Source organism: Mus musculus, chromosome 7, assembly GCF_000001635.26.
Source record: "Mus musculus strain C57BL/6J chromosome 7, GRCm38.p6 C57BL/6J".
Lineage (NCBI taxonomy): Eukaryota > Metazoa > Chordata > Mammalia > Rodentia > Muridae > Mus > Mus musculus.
The window spans coordinates 81,147,625-81,170,943 of NC_000073.6; the positions used below are offsets into that span (position 1 = coordinate 81,147,625).

General features: G+C 47.7%; 1 protein-coding gene and 1 pseudogene across 6 annotated transcripts in view; one reads left to right on the forward strand and one right to left on the reverse strand.

Annotated features, from left to right (window-relative positions):
- Window positions 1–22,792, forward strand: part of Slc28a1 (solute carrier family 28 (sodium-coupled nucleoside transporter), member 1) — a 57,148-nt gene extending 34,356 nt beyond the window's left edge. For 5 of the 6 annotated variants that reach the window (XM_006540977.3, XM_006540978.3, XM_006540979.3 and 2 more), the window contains 8 exons: window positions 5,776–5,901; window positions 13,341–13,471; window positions 16,647–16,815; window positions 16,902–17,099; window positions 20,342–20,423; window positions 21,340–21,438; window positions 21,543–21,654; window positions 21,916–22,792. In XM_006540977.3, the coding sequence (XP_006541040.1) occupies window positions 5,776–5,901; window positions 13,341–13,471; window positions 16,647–16,815; window positions 16,902–17,099; window positions 20,342–20,423; window positions 21,340–21,438; window positions 21,543–21,654; window positions 21,916–21,988 (990 nt within the window). In that variant the 3' untranslated portion in view covers window positions 21,989–22,792. Of the gene's footprint in view, window positions 1–5,775; window positions 5,902–13,340; window positions 13,472–16,646; window positions 16,816–16,901; window positions 17,100–20,341; window positions 20,424–21,339; window positions 21,439–21,542; window positions 21,655–21,915 lie in introns of those variants that run through there. The other variant, XR_391350.1, reaches the window with a different exon arrangement.
- Window positions 13,649–14,122, reverse strand: Ndufs6b (annotated as a pseudogene).
- Window positions 22,793–23,319: the final 527 nt, after the last annotated feature.

The window sequence follows — 23,319 nt, forward strand, 5'->3', positions numbered from 1 at the left end:
CATGAGATCCAACTGTAAGGCATTTTCTCAATTAGTGACCAAGGGGGAAAGGCCCCTTGTGGGTGGGACCATCTCTGGGCTGGTAGTCTTAGGTTCTATAAGAGAGCAAGCTGAGCAAGCCAGATGAGGCAAGCCAGTAAAGAATATCCCTCCATGGCCTCTGCATCAGCTCCTGCTTCCTGACCTGCTTGAGTTCCAGTCCTGGCTTCCGTGGTGATGAACAGCAGTATGGAAGTGTAAGCCGAATAAACCCTTTCCTCCCCAACTTGTTTCTTGGTCATGATGTTTGTGCAGGAATAGAAACCCTGACTAAGACAAATTGGTACCAGGAGTGGGGTATTCCTGTGACAACCTGACCATGTTTTGGGGAGGACTGTGGATGGACTTTGGAACTTTGGGCTTAAAGATCCATCCGTTGTTAAGAGCTCTGTCAGATGTTGTGTAGGAGCTTGGAAGATAATGTTGAGAACAGTGCAGAAGATGGAGGTTTGGTTTGTGAAATTTCAGAGGGAAAATTAAAGACTCTTTTCAGGGCCATTGCTGTTTTGATTGTGAAGATTCTGTAGTTCTGGTTAGCTGGGGCTGAAGAATCAGCTGTGATTAACAAGATACCAGAACTACTAAAGCAAAAACTTTGCATTACTGGGACTATTGATGCTGGTTAGCTGGAGCTAAGAAATTAGCGGTGATTAAGAAGAGACCAGCATCATTGAGGTGACATCTTCTGGGAGGTGTTTTCTGAGAGCACAGTGGCTGTGTTCCAGATATAGCCAAAGTTGTACCTTGTGCTGTGGCTGGACTTGGTAATGTGTAAGAGTCACCCAGGTGGTACTGGTTTTGAAGGCATGAAGGAGTTGAGCAGAACAGCTGAGGATTGGCACTGTGAGAGGCCATGGAAGGCCATTGGTGAAAGTGCAGCCTCAGTTGCAATTGATGGCCCAGGACTGAAGGGGTCATGCAGTGTTTTGGAGATGCCAGTACCATGAGATGACCACCAAGAGCAGCAGCAGCAGTGGAGTACAGGCATCTGGAGCCTAGAGGATGACACATGTGCTACAAAGGGCCTGGCTGGAGAAGTGACCCAAGCCCTTGGAGGAGCCCAGAAGATCGTGAGTTGGATCCCAGACATTGGACGGTTAGAGATTGACTTTTGCTTTTGATTGTGACTGTGCCCTGATATTTTCCCTCTTGAAGGAAGAAACTGTTTTAGTGGAGCCCACAGTTAAGAGACTTTTAATTGTAAAAAGACTTTGGATTTTAAAAGAGATGGATATTTTAAAGAGATTGAAATTTTAAGCATATGTAAAGACTGTGGGACTTTTAAAGTTATTTAGAATGGGGATGAATAAGATTGTAAGGGTTGAGGCTTACTAGTGATGTGTTTGTGTGTCAAGTTGACAAGGGGTCAATTGTACTGGCTAGCTTTGTGTCAACTTGACACAGCTGGAGTTATCACAGAGAAAGGAGCTTCAGTTGAGGAAATGCCTCCATGAGATCCAACTGTAAGGCATTTTCTCAATTAGTGACCAAGGGGGAAAGGCCCCTTGTGGGTGGGACCATCTCTGGGCTGGTAGTCTTAGGTTCTATAAGAGAGCAAGCTGAGCAAGCCAGATGAGGCAAGCCAGTAAAGAATATCCCTCCATGGCCTCTGCATCAGCTCCTGCTTCCTGACCTGCTTGAGTTCCAGTCCTGGCTTCCGTGGTGATGAACAGCAGTATGGAAGTGTAAGCCGAATAAACCCTTTCCTCCCCAACTTGTTTCTTGGTCATGATGTTTGTGCAGGAATAGAAACCCTGACTAAGACAATCGTCTAGTGGGAGTTGTGCAGGATTCATGGCTAACAGGAGTTGAGTTGGAAAGCAGGAAGAACACATAGCGGGATTGGACCGGAGATGAATGGAAGATTTTACATAGATAACCTCATCCTGGTTTGCTGGCAGTATGTATTAAGATCTTTTAAATTTTGATGCCTTTAAAGGAGGCATCAGCTTCAAAGACTTAAGATTTTCTAGGAGACATCCCAGTGGTGTATCCGGGGATACGTTTGAAGACATGTTGTTGCCCATATTCTGGAAGTTCCTGGTGTTCATACTGGCATCCCAAGAACAACTCAGAAACCAAAAAGGAAATCAGCCAGGCTGGAGTGTCCAAGTCATCACGAGGTCCTCTAGTGGCTACCCAGTAAGTCCTGGACTTACTGCAGAAAGTGCTCCACCCTGGCCAGGGATTTGAGGAGAGAGCGAGCAACTTTCAGGAGAACAAGATCCAGATGGGCAATGTCTTAGTTTCTATATCAGCTGGAGGTATTGCTGTGAAAGCGCCAACCCCCTAGTTCTCAGGCAGAACTGGCTAGGCTCTGTTCTGGGAACTGAAGGCCCCTCCCCGCTGATAAGACCTATCAATGGTATGCTGGTGTCTGCGTGGGAATTTTTAGAGAACTGGTGAACGGGAGCGTGGAAGCCCAGCCTATAAGGCGTGTGGGAGTGGCACAGCTCACTTATTTTAAAGTTCGTGGGTGCCGCAGCGGTGGGTCACGTGGTGGAAATGGTGGGCAGCGGCGCCCCTTCCCCACTGGTGTTTGTGTGAGTGCCAAGCCGTTTCTCAGGCAGGGCTTTAGCAGCAAAGGCTTAGTAACCAAGTGGATTTATTAAAGAGGCCTTCGAATCATCCGGTCTCTGCTTCTCGGTTTGGGTGGGGGGTGGGGCAGGAACCCGGAGGGAAGGTCGGCCTTGCTCGGGGAGTACCTTATTAGGGCCCACTGGTAGGGCTGGAGGACTTTCAATGTTTAAGCGGACATGAAGCAAAGATCCTGGCTTACTCCCATAATTGTAAAACACAATGCCCCAGGTCATGCCCCTGAGCCACTGGGCAAGATCATACTTTTTTCCCATTTCAGTGAACTGCAATTTTACTCGGTCTAAATCTGTAGACCTGCATCCCTTATTTTTGTAGAGTTCCATTACTGCATGCCTGCCGGGTCCTGGATTTTGGAAGGAAAAATTCAGCCCATCCCCGGTGGACTCAGTGGTCCATTTCCAATCTCCACCATTTGAAGTAACGCAACTCCAATCACTGCAAAAGTACCCTCTGGGTCCTCCACACCAGGAGCTCTTTAGGTGCTTGGGGCAGCTATAGAACCCTAGCTTCGGACCTCATTAGGGGGGTACTTCCGGCCGCAGGAATAATTTGGCGGAGACAAAAGTAAAGGGTCGGCCACCACGCCCCCGGGGTTCCATTTTTTGAAGTGGCAAAAAGTATTTCCCCTGATTGGGATAGTACCTGCCAAGTGAGAGTCATGGGCTGATGCGGGTTGTCACTCTTTTTCTTAAAAAAGCAGCAGTTTAAGAGGATCAGCAGTCTTTTCCAATTCCCAATCATCTTGGGGTTGCTCAGGAGCTCGCTTCACGTGGGAGGCGTGGATCCATGCAGAGATGCCTTCTACTTTATCAGCGGTGGGGGTGGTTAGCAGCACGATGTAGGGACCCTTGCAATGAGGCTCTAGATTTCCAGCGCGTTGTTGTCGGACAAGAACTGCGTCTCCCCCAAGGGAGACCCTCACTCAAGGCTCGGGACAACTGCGGACTCCCAAGAACTCAGGAGAGACCAAGCTTGATGCAAATCACATGAGGCTTTATTCAGGAAAGCCAGAGCTCTGGGGACAACTCGTATCCCACGCAGGGATAGAGAAGTCAACCGGAAGGGAAATGGGACCCTCCTTTTATGGGCCCTCAAGGGGGAAAAGGAGAAGGGGAAGGGAGGGGACTTCCAGATCACATGCCCCTGAGCAACCAATCAGGTAAGTTTCGATTTCCTGATCTGAGATTTACAAGGAATGGGTACGGGAGGGGTACAAGGAAGGAATCATGTGCAGGCGCAGCTGTGAGCAAAATGGCGCAGGGGTGATGCAACTCTATTGGCTAACGGCTGGTATATGGGGCAACTCAGGATTGGCTCAATCTAAAGTTTTGGGGGAAATTTTCCAAATTCAGCCCAGCAACCAAACCGCAAACGTCTGGCAGTGGGCTATAGCGGTTGGCAAGCATAGCGGATTTAAGGAATGGTCCGAGCACTCTGTACAAACATTTCCTGAAACAATGGAGCAAGTTAAACTTTTACTTTGTGCCAATAGTGATGTCCATTTAGGACACAAGTCGGGGGCTTACATGAGTTTCTACTTTATGTCAGGATCTTTCAGGTCAAGCTTACTCCTGTCTCAGGGCCTCTGGTCTTTCTGGGCGGCTGAGCCATCATCAGTCTGTGTAGTTGACTCCTTCCGGTCTCAGTTAACATTAACCCAGTGCCACACCCTCAAAGAGACCGGTGCTGATATTCCCTGACCATGAGGCTTGTTTTTCTCACCTATCTTCATAGATTCTATCACCCTCTAAAATCACAGCGTATCTATACCTCCACACACACTTCCTGCTCCCAGGAAGGCGTTCTTGTGGCTTCCAGGTATTGGTTGCTTTTCTTTTCTCTGTGATAAAGCACCCTACAGAAACAACTTAAGGAAGGAAGGAGATGCCTGTGGACCCACAGTGTAGAGGTACAGGCTATCATGGCAGAGAGGGCCTGGCGGTGTGTGTGAGGCAGCTGGTCACAATGTAGGAAGGGGTGTGCGGAAAATATGGGTGCTCAGCTTACTTGTCTGTGGGTGTAGGACTGAGGATGGGAGGGGGATGAGCGGCGACAGAGTTATGTGACCGAACCCAGCTCAGGCAGTTAGACTCTGGAGACCAGCATCAGGGCACAGATCCGAGATTATTACCCAGCACATAGGCTTAGATACAATGTTTGAGCCAATCCCAAGCCCCTAAATCCTTGGCCAATCATCTCTCACCACACTGTCACTGGGCTCCAATGAAAGTCCCGTCTGATGAGGTTACTCAGAAGAAGTGGGAGGAGTTAGGGGAAGCAGCCAACCCCTGGCCGCGGTTCCTTTTTGTTGGTTCACCGGTGTTCTACGAGCCATCTTATGTCTAATGCTGACTACAGCAGATCAGGACTTTCTGAGGAGTCTCAGGAGCCTGAGGCACCTCGCTCTCTATCCCACTTTTTCCCTCACAAGGTTGATTTCCACATCCCCTATAACGTTCTACTTTATGTTCATTCTGGAGCCCCAGCCTACGAGATAGTGTATCCACATTCAGGGTGGGTGGGTCGTCCTTCCTCAGTTACACCTCTCTGACCACACCCTTACAGATGCACTATGGAGCGTATTTCCACCATGATTCTAAGCCCAGTCACGTTGAACATGAAGATTAACCATCATACGCCCATCTCCCCGTCCTGCAAAGCAGTACCAAGAATGCTAGGGCTCCATAGCTGGATTAGATAAAGAGTAGCCCAGACTTCTACACAAGCCCCAAAGCAAATGCCCAGTGAAGGCTCAGCCCCTTTGTGCAGATCGGGCTTGCATCCCTTCCCAGGCCTCTGTTTGCTTCCCTGGAAAATAAGAGTCCTTTCTGTCTTAGGTTGTAAGCACAGAGGGGGAGGTGCCTGGGTGTGAGGAGCACGGTAAGTGTCAACACACACGGGTAGGGTAGGGTGGTGGTATGCAGGTCCTATCACAGAGGAGGGAGGACAATGGGGCCCAGAGAGGCTCAGCTGACTAGAAACCCACCCTCTGTCTCCTCTGAGATTCTTCATCAAGAACCATGACCTGTCTCAAAACAAAACAAAACAAAACAAAACAAAACAAACAAACAAAAAACCTGTGACCATCACCCAGCCGCCACCGCGGCAGCTCACTGCTTGCCTTCTGACTCTTTGTAGACTGAAGCTCCACTGCTGATCCGGCCCTATCTGGCAGATATGACACTCTCTGAAGTTCACGTTGTCATGACTGGAGGCTATGCTACTATTGCTGGCAGCCTCCTGGGCGCCTACATCTCCTTTGGGGTAGGTAGAACTTTTCTCTGCTGGGCTATGCCAAAGCCCTGAAACTGCCTTTCTGGAAGCCCCACAAGCTCCTAATCACAGCAGTCATGGGATGTCCCCTCTCTGTCTCAAAGCCCAGCTTTGCCTGAGCAAGGCAGGCTTGCTGGGCTAAACTACTTGGTTAGACCTTTTTTTTTTTTTTTTTTTTTTTTAATGGTTTTAGAGTTTTATTGTAGAAAGGCGGGGGGGGGGGGGAGAAGGTAGAAGGAGAGAGAGGCTGGCCATGGCCACTTGAAGAGAGGGGGAAGGGAGAGAGAAAAGGAGGGCTAAGAAATGTCAGAGCTTAAAGAGAGCTGGCTACACTTTTCAAATGGCCCCTGGGTCAGATTCCCAGAATTCCATTTACTAAGCTCATATTATGTATCAGGCACTATGCTGGGTGCTTTAATATCCCCGTTTTATAGATAAGCAAATTGAGGCTCAGAGAATAAATTAATGGTTAAAGCCAGGATCTGAACCCAGATCTGACTCCAAATTTCATGCTCAGTTTTCCATAGGCTTTCCCTGGGGATCTGCCCTCCTAAATGATGTATATCATAATCCTCTCATGGGCCAATCCAGTATTACAAATTGGACCCTAAATTCACATAGGCAGAGAAAAAATTTACTTGTGTGTGTGTATGTGTACACATTTTTTCTTTTTCTTTTTTTTCTTGAAATTATTTATTTATATTATTTATATTACTTTTTCTTGAAATTATTTATTTATTTTATGTATCTTACATACACTGTAGCTGTCTTCAGACACACCAAAAGAGGGCATCAGATCCCATTACAGATGGTTGTGAGCCACCATGCAGTTGCCAGGAATTGAACTCAGGATCTCTGGAAGAGCAGTCACTGCTCTTTACCACTAAGTCATCTCTCCAGCCCCAATTTCATTTTTTAAAAAGAGCTCAGGGGCTGGTGAGATGGCTCAGTGGGTAAGAGCACCTGACTGCTCTTCTGAAGGTCCAAAGTTCAAATCCCAGCAACCACATGGTGGCTTACAACCATCTGTAATGAGATCTGATGCCCTCTTCTGGGGTGTCTGAAGACAGCTACAGTGTACTTACATATAATAAAAATAAATTTTAAAATCTTTTAAAAAATAAAATAAAAAGAGCTGTAATCCTAGCACTTGGGAGGCATAGGCAGGAAGATCAGAAGTCCTTGGTCATTAACTATATGTAGAACTGAAGGCTATTTTGCCTCAAAAATCAAAGAAAAAAACCCTAAACATAGGAAATTTGAAACCCCAAACTTTGTTGGTAAAACGGTTTAATAGTGACATATATACACGCTACCTGCATATCTTAAGGTCTTTAAACATCTTAACTTTGCTCTGGGCCTTGTGATCTGTTTTAAAAATCACCCCGTGTTCTTTCTAGACACATGAGCTTTGCAGACACCTCTAGTCATTAACTGGGACTTAAAAGGCAAGGAGGTATCTTACCACACTAAAAGAAATAAAATAAAGCCAAAGGAGGTGGTGGCACACACCTTTGATTCCAGCTCTTGGGAGGCAGAGGTTGGCAGATCTCTGAGTTTGAGGCCAGTCTGATCTACAGAGGGAAAGCCCCAGGCGGCAGCCATAGCAGGGTCTGGGAAAGCACCTAACAGAGGGACCTTCCGCTCTACTTCTTCTGTCCCTGGCTGCAGAGAGGCTCTCTTCTGCCCCCTGCCGGGCCTTAGCTGTCACTGCCTTCCCAAGGAGCCTCCCAGGTTCTTTTCCTTTGTTTTGTACAGCTGGCTTTTAAACTCAGGACCCCATATATGCTAGGCAAGCCATTGAGCCACACTCCCAGTTCATGGTCTCTTTATTTCCAAAGCGTTTTTACTATATTGCTTGTGTATGAGCACAGGGGCACACGTGTCAGAGGCACGCTTGTGTGGGTAGGAGGGAGTCAGTTCTCTCCCTCCACCGTGGGTTCTGGGGATTGAACCAGGGCTTGTTATGACAAGTGCTCTTACCTACTGAGCCATCTCAATGGTCCCCTCAGTCCACAGATTTCTCTTTGTGGCTCAGCCTCTGACCCTTGGCCACATCCTTTCTATTGCAGGTATTTGGATAGTAGCAGGACCTGTCCAACACAGTAGCCATGAACTCCTGAGTACTTGAAACATGGGCAGTTTAAGATGAGGTGTCCAGTATTCTTTCTTCACTGCTCAAGAGCAAACCCAGGGCCTCAATCCCAAATGCTAGGCAAGCCCTGTACCACTGAGCTAAGTCCCCCCTTTTTTTCTTAATGTCTAACTAAGTTACTTAGACCGCCCTTGAACTGGTGACCTCCTGCTTCTGCCTCCCAAATAGTCAGTGTTACAGACTGGTACCCCCAGCCTGGCTTTCTTTGCACTTTTAAACATGTGACTGCTGGCCACAGTAACCGTGTTGGTGCTTTTCTGGGTGGTGTTACATGCTATGTAGGCCCATCACCTGGGAGGTAAAGAAGAAGGACCACAAACTTGAGGTCACCATCAACTGCATAGCAACGTTGAGGTTAGCCTGGGCTACACAAGACTGAATCTAAAGAATGTAGCAGGAGTGAAATTACAGATATGGTCTCTGTTGAGTTTGTATTGGACAGTGCCAGCCTAGGTCTTCTCTTTTGTCACACAGCACCAAGTGTCACTTGACTGAATCATTTCATTATGACCTCCACATACATTTCCAATTATGCTGTTGTTCCAAAGGCTCTAGGATAGATACCAACTTTCTCTGCAAATCCAAACAAGCTGGTCTCTCAGTGCAGAGGTCTTGAACCCAGGCTGGTCATGGTAACATTCAGGAGTTGGTCACTCATGTTTCCTATTGATTTGCCCCTCAAGGGAAACAAGGATTTGCAAGATCCTGTACTCAGGATCAAAGCGACTCTGTTGCTTAGTTTCCATATCTGTAAATGAACAGACGTACTGTTTACCTGGCCACAAAGGATAGATGAAAATGGTCAGAAAACACTTAGCATGGTGCTGAAAAGTGACCATATTAAGATCAGAAGGTGGGCAGTGGTGGTGTACTCCTTTAATCTCAGCACTCGTGAGGCAGAGGCAGGTGGATCTCTGAGTTTGAGGACAGCCTGGTCTACAGAGTGAGTTCCAGGACAGCCAAGGCTATACAGAGAAACCTCGTCTTGAAGAACCAAAAAAACAAAACAAAAAACAAAACAAAAACAAACAAACAAACAACCCCCCCAAACCAAAACAGACCAGAAATCTCTCCTTTGTTTCCTTTCTCACTAAATACCATTCTGCAAGGTGGTGTGCTCATGTCCTATTTGTAGAGGGTGGAGGGAGGCCTGGGTGGCTGAGATGGAAGGCATTCCTGACTGTGCTCCTGGACGCAGGGCTGGGGGAGCTACAATAGGCTGGTGTGGGATGAACCAGCACCAGCTTCACTGCCTGCATGCAGAAGTCCTGCATCTCCATCAAGAGCAGGAACGGCCACTGTGGGATTTGAGGCTGTGGCCATATGGCTCTGGAATGTGTGTCCCCCCTAAAATCCAAGCTTACAAGCTGGGTGTACTCTTCAAGCTGAAGGAAGAGGTCAGGGTCTAGACTGGCAGACGGAGAAACCTCCTATTTCAGGCGTGGCAGTGTCCACGATGGTGCTGAGCTGCCAGGGAGGAGACAACTGAAGCCCTGAAAGTTCCAAGAGGGCACCACCCCGACTGCCCTCCTCCAGGAGGGATCAGGGTGCTGGGCTTGCCATCTAGTGCTGGTGGCAGGGAAGAGGAGTTGGGCCTCTTGATGGTTCGTTCGCATGGTGTGCAAGCGAGCTTTCTGTTACTAGGACAAAGTGCCCCAGAGAGAGTTGAAAAATGGAGATGTATTTTACTTATGATCATGCCTTTAGAGGTTTCCACCCACTTTGCCCCATCTCTGTGGGCTTGTGTTGAGATGGATCATTGCAGAGGCGGTGTGGTAGAATGGTTCTGTCCACCTCAGTCCACCTCAGGGCAGTCAGGGACGCAGAGAGACAGAAAAGAAGAGTCTGGGTGTAAGATGTACAGGCATGCCCCAGTGACCTACTTCTCCCAGCCAGGTTTTCCTCACAGTCAGTGGAGATGGATTGACTCATTGGTGAGTGCAGCTCCCTCCAGGCTCTGAGGCAGCTGAGGACCAAGCCTTCGTGAGGGACTTCATTTTCACACCCTAGGCGGTTTCTGCTTCTGAGTAAGGAGAAACAAGTGGGGTTTAGACAAAGAAGGAGGGTTTCAGGGCCTGAAGCTCCAGGCCTTCAGCTTCATGGATTCCTGTCTGTTCCCTGAGAACAGATGCCCTCTGCCTTTATTAGCCTGAGCCCATGTAACCTCACCTCCCGTTCTCTCCCTACTCCCGCTTGAGGCAGGGGCCTCACTGTGTAGCTCTGAATAGCCTGGAATTCACTCTATACATTAGGCTGGTCTTAAACTCACAGAGATTTGCCTGCCTCTGCTGAGACTAAAGGCATATGTCACCATGTCCAGAGAAGGGCATCTACCTCAAGCTGCCTGATGTGGGGCAGGGAACTGAACTCAGGTCCTCTGCAAGACAGCAAGAATTCTTAACTATGAAGGCATCTCTCCCTCCCCCATCTCCCCACCCTGCCCTTTAAAAGCAGAGTCTCATGTTTCTAGGCTACTACATAACCAAGGATGCCCTTGAATTTCTGATCCTTCCACCCAGAGTGCTAGATTTACAGGACTGTACCCTCCTTCCCAGCTCACGTAGTAACTGGTGACGGAACCCAGTGCTCCCTGCATGGTTAGACAAACACTCTGCCCGAGCTGCATCATAGAACTTTCTACTTAAAATCTAAAAACTGCTATTGGCTTACTGCAAAATTTAAGGAGAAAAGATCTATTTTGCTTTTCTGTTTTTTTTTTAAATAGTATAGAGTTATGGACCTATTGAAAGATATCAAAAAGCACCAAGAAAGAAAATCACTTCAAACCCAGCTCCCCGGAGACAGCCAGTGTGCTGACAGTCAGGGGCCCTTCCTGGAGACAGCCAGTGTGCTGACAGTCAGGGGCCCTTCCTGGGGACAGCCAGTGTGCTGACAGTCAGGGGCCCTTCCTAGGGACAGCCAGTGTACTGACAATCAGGGGCCCTTTCTGGACATCTTCTGGGCAATTTGGTGTTTGTGTTTCCCATAGTTACAGTCCTGCTCTTCACGCAATTTTGTGGGCACTTTCCCACCTTACTGCACTACTCTGAGAAGCATCAATTTCCAGAGACCATTCTCAGGATGGCTCAGTGGGGGAGAGCGTCGGTTGCTCTTAACAGAGAACCCACATTCTGTTCCCAGCACCCACATGGCAGCTCACAATCATCTGTGACTCCCGTCTCAGGACATCTGAGGCTCTCTGCTTGCCTCCACAGGCACCAGGCTCGCATGCTCCACTTGCATACGTGTAGCAAAACGCCCATTGACACAAAACAAATAAACAAATCCTTAAAAGAACAGGCTATTTGCTCCTTGTTAGTTAGTTAGATGGTTGATTCTGATTTCAGTGTGGTGAGTAGCTAAGTGGAGGGACGGCTGTTCATCTATCTCGGGAGCAGTGAGACTGTGTGTTCTGGAAGTGCCCCACCCCCTCAGAGCTGGTGGTGGTTTATGATCTTGCTGGAGTACTTGTCCAGTGTGATTTATAGAGACAGACCCAGTGCCTCCGTGCTGTTGAAAGAGGCCAATTCCCTAATACAGGAGTGAGACAGGCTGCCTTGCAGTGGTGAGTTCCCTGTCCCTGTAGGTATTCAAAAATAGGAGATAGGGGTTATACTCCTTTACCGCACAGAAGCTACGCAGAGGTAGGGATGGGCTAGCTGCTTCATCCATCCCAACTCAGTTCTTGTAGAGGAATTTTAATCCAGCAACATGGCTGCTCTGGCAGTGGATCACATCCAAAGACCTTCTAGGTCTGTGTGACCTGGCTGGAATGACACACCTTTAAGTAGAGGAAGAGGCTACGTGACAGCAGTGCAGGGAGAGACGGGGTGGGGGAGGCGGTTTTACTGGGACACTTTTACAGAGACAGGTTGCAAGTGAAGACAGGGTGAGCCAGAGAATAAGAAGGAGCCAGACGATTAGAACATATTGTCAGAGTTAGTTTGAAACCAAGCAGAGCAGTTCAGTCCAAAGCTGAGAGAAGCTGCATTGAATCAGTCAGCTTGGAAGATTAGATTGTACAGAGGCTAGAAACTTCCAGGACTAAGCCTAGGGTTAGTTAGAACAGAGAAGGAAACCCTCTGGGCTTAGCCCAAGTTGTATATTCGTGCAGCTTGGGTATGGCTCTCATCTCATCCCATCTTCTAAGGACCTCAAAACAACAGTTAAAAGTTCTGGAGCGTTGTCTGAATCTGTCACAAACTCCTCAGCCAGAATAGGATTAGTGGTCAAAGAGAGACAGTCTGGGCAAGGAGGAGAACCCATGAAATCAAAGCCAAAGGCTGTGCTAGATTTTAATTCTTCTCCCTTTATTTTGAGCAGGTCATAGTTATTTTTCCGGGGCCACAGTTTTTTTGTGTGTAGATGGGGTAGTGTCACTTGCTTGGCCTACCTTGCAGAAGTATTGTATTTTTAAGGAAGCAGTGACCACTCTTTTCTGTTGTTGTTTTTATGTGTCTCTTGTATGTGTGTATGTGTATCTTATATGTGTGTATATGTGTGTATCTTACATTTGTGTATATGTGTGTATATATGTGTGTATATGTATGTATATATGTGTATCTTATATATGTGTATGTATGTGTGTATATATGTGTATCTTATATGTGTGTGTATATATGTATGTATATGTGTGTGTATATATGTGTATCTTATATGTGTGTATGTGTGATATATGTTTATCTTATATGTGTGTACATATGTGTATATATGTATGTATATCTTATATGTGTGTATATGTATGTATATATGTGTGTGTATGGAAGAGAACAACCTGCAGGAGTCAGTTCTCTCTACCATGTCAGTTCCGGGGACTGAACTCAGATTGTCAGGCTTAGCAGCAAGCTCCTTTACCAGCCCAGCCATCTCATGGGACCTTGCAGAAGTACTAGGAGATTGTCTGAACATAAAAGGGATTATTAATGACCATACCAGATGTAGTATAGTGAAGTCATACTTATAAGAATGTATCATACACATAAATATGTGTCCCTCTGCCACCTCATTTCTTCTACCTGCCCCTCATAACCTCCCTATCATTGATTGATAGATAGATATTGTGAGACAGGGTCTCAGGCTGACCTTGACCTCGCTGTGTGGCTGAGGAGATTCTTGAACTCCTGGTCCTCCTGTTTCCATGTCCTGAGTGTGGGGATTACAAGCATGCACCTCCGTGCCTGGTCACGTGGTTCTGGAGATCAAACCCAGGTCATGCAGGCTAAGCAAGCTCTCCACGCTCACCAGCTGCAGCCCGCCATCTCTGCTGTTCTTGCAGATTGACGCTTCCTCCTTAATTGCTGCCTCAGTCATGGCGGCCCCTTGTGCTTTGGCCCTCTCCAAGCTGGTCTACCCAGAGGTGGAGGAGTCCAAGTTCCGGAGTGAGGAAGGCGTGAAGCTGACGTATGGGTGAGTGCAGCAGGGGGCTTTCTGAGGGGCACTAGGGCCAGCCGTGGGGACAGAGGTGTCGAAGAACAGCGCTATCCTTGACTCATTTCTGTCTTCTATGGGGCTTGGGTCTGTTCTCTTCTATTGCTTCCTTGGTGTTGCTTCATGTGTGAACACAAACTTTTTTTTTTTTTTTAATCATGGTGGGAGCATCCTTTATTCAAAACAAGGGACACCATTCATAGAGCAGTGAACTCACACAGAACACCCAGCGTGGAGATGTTCCACAGGAGTCAGAGGACCAGGACACAGCCCCTACTAGTGATGGTGCTGCTTGAACTGCAGGCCGCAGTAGCCACATGTCCCCGTTTTTGTTTCTTTGTCCAAGTTTATGTACACCTTAGGGTGGCCCAGGGCACCACCGCCTCCATCGCAGGCTATGATACGATGGTCCACCTCATTCACAGGCTGTTGTGCTATCAAATCAATGGCAAAGTTCTCATTCACCTCTTTCTGACGATCTACAAAACGAATCCTCCTGTAGTCTTTTTCATCATACACCTGGCCGGTATGCGTGATCTTTTCCCCGCTCGGCAACACTCGAACCCTGAAACCCCGCGCAGCCCTGGGGAGAGTCAACAGCCAGCGGAAGGTCAGTACCACCGCCATCTTGCCGGTGAACACAAACTTTAAAAAAAAAGATTTATTCATGTATTTTATGTACATGAGTGCTCTGTCCTCATGCATGTAAGAAGAGGGGGTCAGATCCCATTATACATGGTTGTGCGCCACCTTGTGGTTGCTGGGAATTGAACTCAGGACCTTGGAAGAATACTCAAGTACTCCTAATCTCTGCGTCTTAACACATCCTTTTATACTTATTTATCTATTTAATGTGTATGATGTTTTGCCTGTGTATATGTACCTACACCATGTGCTTGAGGCCAGAAGAGAGTGTAGAGTTCCCTGGCACATGGATGGCTGTGAGCCTCCGTGTGGAAGCTGGGAATTGAACTTGGGTCCTCTGGAAGTGCAGCTAGTTACTTTTGTTTATTCTGTTTTTGTTTCTCAAGGCAGGGTTTCTCTCTGTCGCCCTGGCTATCCTGGAACTTGTTCTGTGGACTTGGCTGGTCTCAAACTCAGAGATCTACCTGTCTCTGCCTCCCGAGTACTCAGATTAAAGACATGAGCCACTTCTCATGGCTGTGAGCCATCTCTCTAGCCTGAACACACTTGCTGAGGTGATTGATGTAGGAGAATAGAGTTCAGTGGCAGCCTGATTACACAGAAAGGCCAAGACCAACTTAGGCTGCATGGGGCGACTTGTGTCAACAGAGCAAAACTGCAGCAGAAACAACAAGCGCTGATTCCACTTTTCAGATCATAATCTGTTTCTGACCGGCAAGAGAAAGGGGGCTGGTCAGGGTTCACTAGGTTGGCTTAGCACTTGGTGTGGCCTGGTGTTGCTCCTTGCCACCTTCTCTGCATTTCTGACTTGTGACCACCAGGTGGCAGCCTCACATTGGCAAGTGGAATGGTAGATTCCTTTTTGGTTTTTTGAGACAGGGTTTCTCTGTGTTCCCCTGGCTGTCCTGGAACTCACTCTGTAGACCAGGCTGGCCTCGAACTCAGAAATCCACCTGCCTCTGCCCCCAAGTGCTGGGATTAAAGGTGTGTGCCACCACTGCCTGGCTACATCCCTAATTTTTATTTTAGATTTTCTAGTAATGTGTGTGTGTGTGTGTGTGTGTGTGTGTGTGTGTGTGTGTGGTTTTGCCTGCATGTACGTAAGTATACTGAATGCATGTCTGGTGCCCACGGAGATCAGAAGGCACCAGATCTCCCAGAACTAGAGTTAGAGACCATTGTAAGCTGCCAAGTCAGGGCTGGGAACTGAACCTGGGTCCTCTGCAAGCAGCAAGTGCTCTTAGCTGCTGAGCCATCTCTCCACCCCCTAGATATCTTTTTTACTGCATTTTATTTATTGTGTGTGTGTGTGGAGGGGTGGTGGTGCATGTGTGACATGGCACGTGTTTGGGGGTTGCAGGACAAACGCAGGGGCCCCATTTTCTTTCTGAGGGGGGTGCTGATCACAGAGGTGAGAAACACACAGGTTTCTCGGCTGACCTTCAAGATAAGGTAGCAGTTGAGAGCTCAGTGCATCTTGAAAGCAAGCTGATCCCAACAGCTCCCGTGGAAGCTCATTCTCGCTCAAAGCATTAGGTTTATGTTGTCATCCTTAGCAGCAAGCATCTTTTTTTTTTAGACATAGTCTTTCCTAGCTGACTTAGAACTCACTGTGTAGACCAGGCTGGCCTCAAACGTACAGAGATCTGCTGGCCCTCATGCCTGGCTTCTGGCCTGATTTTTTAAAAATAAGAGAAACATATGCTCTCAATAAAATCTTTTGCTTAGTCCAATATATCAAAAATATCTCCATTTCAGCATGTGATCAATAAAAATAGTAAGAGTCCAGACATGGCAGCACAGGTCTTTAATCTCAGTATCTGGCAGACAGGTGGAGCTCTGAGTTTTAGGCCAGCCTGGTCTACATAATGAGTTCCAGGATAATCAGGAACCAAGACATATAGAGAGATCATGTCTCAAAAAAATAAATCTAGCCAGGCAGTGGTGGCACACACCTTTAATTCCAGCACTTGGGAGGCAGAGGCAGGCAGATTTCTGAGTTCAAGGCCAGCCTGGTCTACAAAGTGAGTTCCAGGACAACCAGGGCTATACAGAGAAACCCTGTCTCGAAAAAACAACAACAAAAAAAACAAACAAACAAAAACAAAAAAACAAGAACAAAACAAAACAAAACAAACAAACAAACCTAACATACCCCTCCCTCTCCCTCTTCTCAAACCCTCAAACTCTGAGGGGTTTACTACATTTACAACACACCTTGGTTAGACCCAGCTTGATTCCAGTGGCCAGAGACACACTGAACTTCTATCTTGCAGCACAGCCTAAAAACCTGGGTGCTTTCTCATTCTTTGGCCAGGAGCACCCCCCCCCCCACACTCCCTCTCTCTTAAAGTCATTTATCTCCTTGTCTCAGAAAAAAAAAAAAAAAAAAAAAAAAAAACCTCCTTGGTTTTGAAACCCTCTGTTGAAGCCCCTTTCCGTATAAGGTGGGGACATTCACTGATCATAGGGACATGCTAGTAATGACACCTGTTGATCCCAATGGTAGAGATGCCCAGAACCTCGTGGAAGCAGCCAGCGCTGGGGCTGCCATCTCAGTGAAGGTCGTTGCCAACATTGCTGCCAATCTGATCGCCTTCCTGGCTGTACTGGCCTTCATCAACGCTGCCCTCTCCTGGCTGGGGGACATGGTGGACATCCAGGGACTCAGCTTCCAGGTGTGGCTGTGGTGGAAGGGATGGTCTCAGGACATACCTGGAAGAGCCCTCCATCTCACCCAGTTCTCTTGCCTTTTTATCCTCAGCTCATCTGCTCCTACGTCCTGCGGCCTGTGGCCTTCTTGATGGGCGTGGCCTGGGAGGACTGTCCAGTAGTGGCTGAGCTGCTGGGCATCAAGCTGTTTCTCAATGAGTTTGTGGCCTATCAAGAGCTTTCCCAGTACAAGCAGCGACGCCTGGCAGGGGCTGAGGAGTGGCTTGGTGACAAGAAACAGTGGATCTCTGTGAGTGTCCTGATCCGCTTCTTGCCTCTATTTTGGAAAGCGGGTTATTAACATTTATCCTAAAAACACTGCCATGAACAAAATTATGTAAGCCATGCAATTATAAAATTAACCTTTCTGAAAGAATACAGAGTCATAACCTAATGTTAGGAATTTTTTTTTAAATGTCTATAATAATCTCGCTATCCTTAGACAACAGCGATTGCTTTTATCTGTTTTCTTCTTTTTCGTGTGTTGTTTTGGGGATATGGATTCATGTAGCCCAGGCTGGCCAAAGATATATAGAAGAATGGCCTTGAACTCCTTCTGCGTCTGCCTTCCAAGTGCTGGGATTACAGGAGTGAGCCTTCATGGCCAGCTGTTTGTTCTAAGACAGAATTTACACAGTTGCTTATCTATGTTACATTGTAGCCAGCTTTCCCCATCCTCATTAGGGTGTATCTATTGAGCTTTTTATTTTCAATGCTTAAGATTGTACTAGGCCCTCATGCACACCAAACACTGAGCTATACACCATTAGAAATTTACTTATCTTTTTGTTTGGTTATTTATTTTGATTTTGGTTTTTGTTTAAAGAGACAGGGTTTTTCTGGCCTGGAACTCCCTCTGTAGACTAGGCCAGCCTTTACCTCCTGAATGCTGGGCTTAAACGCATTTGCCACCATGCCTGGCTCCAAAATTCATGTTATCTTTAAAATATATAATAGTTATTTCAGTGTGTGGGTGTGTGTGTGTGAGAGAGAAAGAGAGTATTTGTGTGTATATGCCTGTGTTTCTCTGTGTGTATGTATGCCCCCTCTTCTCCCCACTCTTCCCTCCCCTCTCTCCCCTCCTCCCTCTTCTCTCTCTCTCTCTCTCTCTCTCTCTCTCTCTCTCTCTCTCTCTCTCTCTTCTCTCTCTCCCATATCACACGTATGGAAGCCAGAAGGTGATTTGTAGGAATTGACTGACCTTAGAATGTCATGCATAATGACAGCATTTCACCTGCTGAGCTATCTCACAGGCCCAAACTAGAGTGTCTACCATATTTTCCAGCATTGTGCTCTTGGATCATCAGCTGAACTCCTTGTCTGGCTATGTGTATGACGATGTTGAAGTGAATATCTCAGTGTAGAACTTTCCCTGCTTCCTGGGTCATTTCTTCAGGAGCTTCCTGAGGTGTGGTTAAGCACAACTCCATGCCAAGCCCTCCTGGAGCAACTTTCCTAACTGCTATAGTAGAGGCTAAGTGCCGCCTCAGTGTGCCTCACTACAGTTACCCCCAGAAATAAAGCTGCACTGGAAGTCTGTATTTGAAGGCATGTTGAGGGCTGAAGATGAAGCCCATTTGGCAGAATGTTTGAATGGCATGCACAGAGCTCTGGGTTTGATCCCCAGCACTGCACAAATTGTTAAGCCCAATCCTCAGTTAGCAGAGGCAGGAGGATCACAAATTCAGGACCATACTTGGCTACTTAGAGAGTACCAAGAGGGTTGGAAAGATGGCTCAGCAGTTTAAAGCACTAGTTGCTCTTCTAGAGAACCTAGGTTCAATTTCCAGCACCCACATGACAGCTCAGAACTCTATAACTCCAGTTCCGAGAGCTCTGATATCCTCATATGTATGCACATGCAGGCATAACATCAAAGCACATTTAAAGAAAATGTGTTTAAAGAAAAGAATTCCAGAAAAATTTTCTTACCTTTAGAATGTTTCCAGTTTTGCTTTGAGACAAAGTCTCATTAAGTTACCCAGGCAAGCCTTCAGTTCATAGTCCTCTAACCTCCATCTAACTAGGAGTTCAAGGCCAGGCCACCAGGCCTAGATTATTTCTGTTATGGCTTTCTGTAATTTCCCCCTATTATTCCCTCCTCTTAATTTTGTTTGAAAGAATTTAATTTTTTTAAACAATAATTTTTATACCAAACCTTTCTCTCTGAAAGATTTCCCTTTTCCATTCCCTTCTTTCTAATCTTATAAAGTGGTTGTGTAAGTATCAAATTCCAGAAACAAAAACAAACAAACAAAAATTCCAGAAACAACGAGATGAACTGGTAAGACCTTGAGCTGAGCTGGACAGGACTGGATGCCGCCACCTCTGGCACAGCTGCCTTGTCTATGTGAGCTTCTGCCACTGGACTTTGTGAGCCTTAGCGTATTTAGTCAACCCCCAAATGAGTAGGACACAACTACCTTGAAGCTATAGTCATTATCCTATGGTAGCCTATGGTTTTATGTTTAAAATACGTCTTTTCTTCAGTGGTCTAAAATTTACTTAATCTATGGTGTGAGGCATGAGTAGCAAGCAATTACTTCAAAGTGTTCCATTTTTGTTTGTTTGTTTTTGTTTTTCGAGACAGGGTTTCTCTGTATAGTCCTGGCTGTCCTAGAACTCACTTTGTAGACCAGGCTGGCTTCAAACTCAGAAATCCTCCTGTCTCTGCCTCCTGAGTGCTGGGATTAAAGGCTTGCGCCACTATGCCCCGGCTGTTTGTTTTGTTTTTAAGCTCCTAATAAGGAGAGGTTTGTATCTTTTTTGTTTAGACTTGTTTACTTTATGTATGAGGGCTCTATCTGCATGTACACCTACATTCCAGTAGAGGGCATCAGAGCCCATTATAGATGGCTGTGAGCCACCAGTGGTTGCTGAATTCAGGTTCTCTGGAAGAGCAGTCAGTGCTCTTAACCACTGAGCCTTCTCGCCAGCCCCTAAAGTACAGGTATTTGCAGAGACCAGAAAGAAGCAAGAGACTGCAGAGATGGGAGAAAAGGTGGCCTTTGGCACACTTGAACCAGCCTGAATCAGAACCCAAAAAGCTGGTAATTGGACAGGGGATGTAGCTTAGCTGGTAGAGTGGCCTAGCATACATGAAGCCCTGGGTTCGATTTCCAGCGCTGCACAAGTTGGGCACAGTGCTGTAGATTACTGTCTGTAACTTCAGAGGTGGAAGCAGGAAGGTCAGGAGTTCGAGATCATTCTTGATATAATGAGCTCGAGGACAGTCTAGGGCGACTTGAGGTTCTGTCTCAAAAACACAAAACAAAAGGTGTGTCTTAAGGACACAGGCTGAAGGACAGCTGAGAGAGAGGCTTGTGGGGGGTGGGGGGTAGCTGAGTACGAGCTGACTTAGAGTGGGAGCATGTGGCCAGCAGAGCTCTATCACAGGGGCTCCAAGACCAAGGCCATAAAGGAACTGAGTGAATGAAGGCCAGGGATGCTTCATGTCCTGGAGGGAGGCCTCCTTGTAATCTGCATTTTCAGGTCAGAGCAGAGATCCTGACGACGTATGCCCTCTGTGGATTCGCCAACTTCAGCTCCATTGGCATCATGCTGGGGGGTCTGAGTGAGTCCCGGGCTGGGCAGCTCCCAGGGGACAGGAGAACTCCAGGGGAGGGTGGGGAGGGTTGGTGGGACAATATGCAGAGTAAAGGGTGGAGGTCACAGGTAAATGGAGGACAGACACCCTCACCGCAGCCCCTTTCTGCTCCCTTCCCCGCTCCCTACATACACACACACACACACACACACACACACACTCAAAAAAAATGTGAGTTTTCTGGCTTACCTCTGCTTCTCACTATGCTCTCACAGCCGGCCAGGGAGAGGAAGGTCCCTCATGAACGTGGCTCTGCATGCATGGGCACAGCAGCCTTTCAGGGTAGAGAAAAATGAGGTGATGGCCAGGAAGGGTCTTGGCCTGGACCTAGTCCTTGATTTGCCACATTGGGGACTCATCTTCCTAGCTGGGCATAGTGACATACATCCACAACCCCTTCATCCAGAAGAATGAAATCAGAGAATCCTGACTCAAAGCCAAGGCTGGGCTGTATGAGACCTTGTCACAAACCAAACAATAGCACACACTCCAAGGGCTGGGGTGTAGCTCAGTTGCTAGAGCTTGCTCTACATGCTCAGGGTCCTGTGTTTTATCTCCAGTACCACGTAGACTGGGCACAGTGGCTCATGCCTGAAATCTCAACATTTGGAGCATCTGGGAGCAGCAGGAAGATCAGGAATTTAAAGTCATTCTTGACTACATGGGGGAAGTTCAAGGCCAGCTTGGGCTGTGTGAGACCCTGATGAGAGAGAGAGAGAGAGAGAACTTCTATCTTTCCTCCTGCTACAGTGGGTGATGGTGAAGAGGACATAATTGGATGCTGGGCCAGAGAGCAAAGCCAGGAGGGCAGTGCCAGGGCTTCAGGAAATGGGCAAAGGGGTGGGTGGCTTCCTTGGCCCTAAGCTCTCTTGCACCCCGGCAGCCTCCATGGTCCCCCAGCGGAGGAGTGACTTCTCCCAGATTGTGCTACGGGCACTGATCACAGGGGCCTTCGTGTCCCTGGTAAACGCCTGTGTGGCAGGTGAGTGCTGTGCAGCGGCCTCAGAATTCCGACCCCTTGCTTTCTACCCCCTCTCAGGCAGTGCTGGCTCCTGAGCCAACTCTCCAGGTTGTTTCCTTCCACAGGGATCCTCTATGTGCCCCGGGGGGTCGAGGTGGACTGCATGTCTCTTCTGAACCAAACTGTCAGCAGCAGCAGCTTTGAGGTTTACCTGTGCTGTCGCCAAGTCTTCCAAAAGTGAGTGCCTGCCTGGGCTGTATGTGAGAGTCATAGAGCAAAAAACCCAAGTACCCTCTTGCTTTTGGCACTAGGAGCCAGGGTACCTGGGTACGAATGTCATGGCTGCAGCAGCCTTGACCAAGAGAGGAAGAAATAAAGGCTTAAAGACAAAGGCTGGGGAGGAAAGGTAGACTAGAGATGTGGAGTGACTTTCCCAGGGCTGCACAGCCTATTAATTGCTATAGAAGCAGCCTGGATAGTGTACTGCTTTCTTTTCAGCACCAGCTTGGAGTTTGGCCAAGAGGCACTGCACAACTGCTGTCGATTTTACAATCACACAGTCTGCACGTAGCTGGGACCAAATATCTTCCTAACCTCAAGGCTCATCCATCCTGGATAAGGCCATGGGACTCACCACGACTTCCATCCCACAGCTGGGAAAAGGCGCTGCAGTGAATGACAGACGCCTCACACCCTGGTCCCGTTGCTGCTCCCCATGTCCTACCTCTCCAAGTGTGGGTTCCCAGTGTCTAGTCGGCCCCCTCGCCCTCTGAGAGCAGACATTCTGGTCCTCTCTATTCCTCTTTCTTTGGGACCCTCATGTGCACCTGCCCAAAGCCTCCTCCCTGCTCCCTTCCAAGCACCGGACTTGCTGGGTGCCCCCAGAAGCTGTCTCTAGAGACCTTCTTCCGCCCAGTCTCCAAGAGTGCTTTCCACCCCAGTGTCCTGTGGGGCACCATCTCATTAGGTGTGATGTCAGAGTGGCCCAGGCTCCACTCTGACTCGGTAAAGTTTGATGCGAGCTTGGTGGGTTTGTTGATGTTCTAGATGGGTCTCATGTAGCTCCTTCTAGCATTGACCTTACTCTGTAGCTGAGGTCACCCTATTCCTCTGTCCTCCCGCCGTCACCCCTGAGTGTCAGGAGTACAGGTGCGCACTATCACACTGCGGCCATAAGGACTTCTTGTTTGGGCTGTTGAGAGATCTCAGTGGGTAAAGGCATCTGCTGCTAACTTGATGAACTGACTCTGATGCCTGGACCCCCAAGGTGAAAGAGGGAAGCCATCTCTGCATGCTGTCCTCTGACCTCTACATATGTGCGTGGCACATGCTCTGCCCCTCCCAACTAAAAATAAAGTATAACTTAAAACCTTTACTATTTGTGTGTACAGTGTGTATGTGAGTGCCATCAGGGAGGTGTGGAGACCAGAGAACAACTTTCGAGAGTTGGTCCCCTTCTACTTTATGTGGGTTCTGGGGAAGCTCTTTACCCGCTGAGCCAACTGCCTGCCCAGGAGCTTTCTTTGTTGGTTTTTGCTGGTTGGTTTGTGACAAGGTCTTACTATGTAGCCCTGGCTGGAACTATGTAGACCAGACTGATCTGGACCTCACAAAGTTCCTCCTGTCTGTTTCCTGAGTGCACCATGGTAGTTTTTTTAAAAAAATGTTGCTTTTTGTTTGTAATTCTTTGTCTCTATAGTCTTATATCTACTTTGTTTGTGGGTCCTTCCTGGGTTGTTCTTTTATGTCTCCTAACAATATCTTCTCTGGCTCAGCTCAGCCTCTCCTGGCTCAACTGTCACCAGCTGTCTTTTCTTCATAGTCGGCTTTCATGTGTCTCTTATTTTCACTCTTCAGAATCTCTCCTCTTCCTCTCCTCTCCTCTCCTCTCCTCTCCTCTCC